This window comes from Chrysemys picta, chromosome 20, assembly GCF_011386835.1.
Source record: "Chrysemys picta bellii isolate R12L10 chromosome 20, ASM1138683v2, whole genome shotgun sequence".
In the NCBI taxonomy this organism is placed as follows: Eukaryota; Metazoa; Chordata; order Testudines; family Emydidae; genus Chrysemys; species Chrysemys picta.
The window spans coordinates 3,957,317-3,961,917 of NC_088810.1; the positions used below are offsets into that span (position 1 = coordinate 3,957,317).

Here is a 4,601-nt window from a genome sequence, read left to right on the forward strand (position 1 = left end):
TCTGAATTTTACCTCCATCTTCCAAAGTGTTGGCAACCCCCACTAGCTTTGTGTCATCTGCAGATTTGATTAGTCTGCTCCCTAGTCCTACATCCAGGTCATTGATAAAGATGTTAAACAACACAGGACCCAGAACAGATCCCTGAGGAACCCCACTTGAGACTTACCTCCAATCCCACGTCATTCCATTATCAGTTACTTCTTGTTTGTGGTTGTTTCACCAGTTCTGTATCCACTTCATAGTAGTTCCACCAAGCCCACATTTCTCCATAAAAATGGCCATACTGGGTGAGACCAAAGGATAATCTAGCTCAGTATCCTGTCTTCCGACAGTGGCCAGTGCCAGGTGCCGCAGAGGGAATGAACAGAACAGATAATCAACAAGTGATCCATCACCTGTCACCCATTTTATAGACCTCTATCATAGCCCCCCTTAGTCGTCTCTTTTCCAAACTGAACAGTCCCAGTTTTATTAATCTCTCCTTTTATGAAAGCTGTTCCACACCCATAATCATTTTTGTTGTCCTTTTCTGAGCCTTTTCCAATTCCAGTTTGAGATAGGGCCACCAGAACTGCACGCAGTATTCAAGATGTGGGTGGACCATGGATTTATATAGAGGCAATATGATATTTTCTGTCTTATTATCTAAACCTTTCTTAATGATTTTTCATGGCCGCTGCACATTGAGTGGGTGTTTTCAGAGAACTATCCAGAGTGACTCTCAGAACTCTTCCTTGAACAGTATCAGCTAATTTATACCCATCACTTTATATGTATTGTTGGGATTATGTTCCCCAATGTGCATAACTTTGCATTTATTAACATTGAATTTCATCTGCCATTTTGTTATCCAGTGACCCAGTTTTGTAAGATCCCTTTGTAGTTCATCACATTCAGCTTTGAACTTAACTCTCTTGAGTAGTTTTGTATCATCTGCAAATTTTTCCACCTCACTGTTACGCCTTTTTCTAGATCATTTATGAACATGTTGAACAGCACTGGTCCACATACAGAACGCTGGTGGACACCACTATTTACCTCTCTCCACTCTGAAAATTAGACATTTATTACTACCCTTTTAACCAATTACTGATCCAGGAGAGGACCTGCCTCGTTATCCCATGACACCTTACCTTGCTTAAAAGCCTTTTGGGAAGAACCTTGTCAAAGGCTTTCTGAAAACCTAAGTAAATGGACTGGGTCACCCTTGTTCACATGCTGTAGACTCCCTCCAAAAATTCTAGTAGTTTGGCGAGCCATGATTTCCCTTTACAAAACTGGAGGTTTAATACATTGCTCTAATAGCTTTCCATCTGTTGAGGTCAGGCTGACTGGCCTCTAGTTCCCCGGCTCCTCCTTTTTCCCGTTTTAAAGATGCCCACTCTGTTAGTCCTTCTCCTCTCTTCTGAGACCTCTCCTGGCATCCAGGAGTTTGCAAATATTATTGCCAGTGGCTCCAAGATTTCTTCCACTAATTCCTTCAGTAACCTGGGTTGAACAGCTTCCCGCCTCACTGATCTGAATTCATTCAATATGGTCGGAACATCTCTGACATGTTCTTTACTTATTCTGATTTGTAACCTTTCCCTTTTGTTGTCCGTGGTAACTTCACTGGTCGCTCGCTCACACGTTGTTTTTTGTGGGAAGACTGAAGCAAAGCAGACACGGAGCAGCGCTGCCTTCCCACCATCTTCTGTCACCAGATCAGGATTTTCTGGCCGATCTCATGATTCTTAGAGAAAATGTCATTTTTTTCCTCACCAATTTAAGGATTTTTTTAGCCCACGATCTCTCAGGACCGTCTGGTGATTTGGGGATTTCTGTGTGTGGGGGGAGGTCACTGCACTGCCAGCAGCCCCAGATCAGCCCCCTGCAGAGCCCAGCAGTACTGATGGTCCCCCAGGCAGATCTGTCCCCCCCAAACTGCCTCTGCTCTCACACTTCCCACCCCCCGTCTGTCTCTAGGTCTGACCCAACCAGACACCCCAACCATGGGCAGAGCCCTGCTGCCACAGCATGTCGCCGGGGAAAGGGAACTCCCGCCTCAGGGCCCCCTCTGGAGAGCAGGGGGTCCTGCCACGCTGAGGGTCCTGATCCTCGCACTGCTCTGGAGGGGTAAGTCAGCAGCTGCTGGAGCCTCAGTGCAGAGGGAAGGGCAGAATCTGCATTAAGCAGTGCCAGGTCTGTCCAGAATGTGAAAGGGAGACTGGCCAGAGGGGGAGGGGAGCCCAGTGCCCCAGTGCGGTGCTAGGGGGCACTGAGTGACAGGGAGTGGACAGGAGGCTCCATGTAGGGAGGAATGAAAACTAAATGGAGTGAGAATTGGTCAAGGACCCAGGGCTGGGATCACATGGGGCTGTCAGTCGGGAGTGAGGGGCACTGATAGACCTCGACGGGGGGATTGATCTCAGGGCTGGGCTCGTAGGGGGCTGCAGGTCGGGAGTGAGGGGAACCTGCAGTGCTGGGGGGTGCCGCTCAGGGTTGGTCTCTGCTCTCTATGGGTCCTACTTCCATTCCTCCCCGTCCCCTGCAGGGTCCCTGTCCCAGCCACCTGGATTTACCCTGGTGGTGCCGCAGTCGGTGTCCATGCAGGAGGGTCTCTGTGTCTTCATCCCCTGCAACTTCACGTTCCCAGCCTCGTACGACACCGACAATCCCTCGGCCCAGCTATACGGACAATGGTACAAGGAGCCTGCTACTGTGGGCCAGGATTATCCTGTGGCCAGCAGTGTCCCCAGCGTGGGGGTGTCGCAGGAGACGCAGGGCCGGTTCCGGCTGACGGGGGATCCAGCGCACGGCGACTGCTCCCTGAAAATCAGTGATGCCCGACAGACGGATGCGGGGAGATATTTCTTTTACATCGAGAAAGGCATGTTAGATCACACTTACCGCTCCAATTCCGATGGCACTGCCCCTGCGCTCACGATCTCCGTGCCAGGTAAGAGCAGCCGCAGTCACCGCTTGTGAGGGTCCCCCCCCACTCTGAACTCTGGGGTACAGATGTGGGGACCCGCATGAAAGACCCCTTAAGCTTATATTCTACCAGCTTAGGTTAAAAACTTCCCCAAGGCACAAATTCCTTCCCTTGTCCTTGGACGGTATTGCTGCCACCACCACGTGATTTATAGAAAAATTCAGGGCAGGGTAACTTGGAATCCCTATCCCCCCAAAATATCCCCCCAAGTCCCTTCACCCCCTTTCCTGTGGAGACTTGAGAATAATATGCCAACCAATTGGTTAACAATGTTAGCACAGACCAGACTCTTTGTCTTCAGGACATTGAAAATCAATCAAGTTCTTAAAAGAAGAACTTTATATAAAATATAAAAGAATCACAGCTGCAAAATCAGTTCAGAAGGTAACTTCACAGGGTAAATAAAAGATTTAATACACAGAGGATTCCCCTCTGGCTCAGCTTCACAGTTACAAAAACAGGAATCCAACTACATCTGTAGCATAGAAAAATTCACAAGCTAAAACAAAAGATAACCTCACGCCTTTCCCTGCCTACTTACAATTTCTGTGGTTTTAGATCAATTATTCCAGGTATATTTTCAGGAGATCTTGTACCTGCTTGGTCTGTCCCTCCATCCAGAGAGAGAACAACAAAGAGAGAGCAAGAAATAAATCCTCCCCCCACCCCCACAGATTTGAAAGTATCTTCTTTCCTCATTGGTCCTTCTGGTGAGGCGCCAACTAGGTTATTTGAGCTGATTAATCCCTTACAGGGAAGGTGATTTATTACAGCTGCCAAAGAGGGATTTTATGCTACTACATACAGAAAGTTTTTACTCTTTCCTCTATATTTATGACACTGCTCATCAGCCCCCCCGAGCCAGCCAGTCCCCATCCTGGGGCCAGATCGGAGCTGGCGCCCCTAAAGGACAAGCGCCCCATGTCCCCGAGTGATTCTCTCCCCTCTCCCAATGTCTCAGAGCTGACGGAGGAGCCAGAGATCCAGATCTCGCCGGCGTGGGGGCTGCCAGGGATGCTGTTGGCCGGGGAGCCGGTTACTGTGACCTGCACGGCCCCCGGGCGCTGCTCCGGGTCCCCTCCCCAAGTCACCTGGACGAGGCCATTCAGCGACAGAGCCCGGAACGTCTCAGCCCAGCTGGCGAACGGCACCTGGGCCCACAGCTCCGAGCTCTGCTTCACACCCACCCTGTCGGACAATGGCAAAGAGCTTGTCTGTACCGTCACCTACAGCTCAGCACAGGGACCTTCCACCCGCAGAACCGTCCAGCTCCACATCGGCTGTGAGTGACCCCCCCCCAGCCCCTCCACATCGGCCCAAGCTCCCTATGCTGGGATCCCACCCCTGGGGTCCCCAGCCCTGCCCTCCAGCCTCTCCCCCAACTCAGCCCTGTGCTGGGATCCCCACCCCCACCACGCACCCTCAGCCAATTCTACTCCAGGCCCTTCCCTCCACACCTTGCAGCAACTTCTCTCTTGGGATCTTTTCCCCTTCCTGCCCCCCTTGGCTATAGCTCCCCCACTCATACTCAGCCCCAGGTCCCCAGGCCCTTCCCTTCTGGGATCTTCTCTACCCCTGTGTGGTGTTTCGATGTTGCTTGTAATTTAGGGTTACCATACGTCCGAA

The 4,601-nt window shown here is 50.7% G+C and overlaps 1 protein-coding gene across 1 annotated transcript; it reads left to right on the forward strand.

Moving 5' to 3' along the window:
• The first annotated feature begins 1,992 nt into the window (after positions 1-1,992).
• On the forward strand, positions 1,993-4,265 carry LOC101937433 (sialic acid-binding Ig-like lectin 12). Its single transcript, XM_065574641.1, has 3 exons — positions 1,993-2,116; positions 2,535-2,939; positions 3,937-4,265. The coding sequence occupies exons 1-3, from the start codon at positions 1,993-1,995 to the stop codon at positions 4,263-4,265; spliced, it is 858 nt and encodes a 285-aa protein (XP_065430713.1).
• Positions 4,266-4,601: the final 336 nt, after the last annotated feature.

Excerpts from the sequence above, each read along its gene's own strand:
- LOC101937433 (XM_065574641.1), top strand. The coding sequence starts at position 1,993 with ATGGGCAGAGCCCTGCTGCCACAGCATGTCGCCGGGGAAAGGGAACTC. Across the intron at positions 2,117-2,534 it reads CCTCGCACTGCTCTGGAGGG|GGTCCCTGTCCCAGCCACCT; the intron begins GTAAGTCAGCAG and ends CGTCCCCTGCAG. Across the intron at positions 2,940-3,936 it reads GCTCACGATCTCCGTGCCAG|AGCTGACGGAGGAGCCAGAG; the intron begins GTAAGAGCAGCC and ends CCAATGTCTCAG.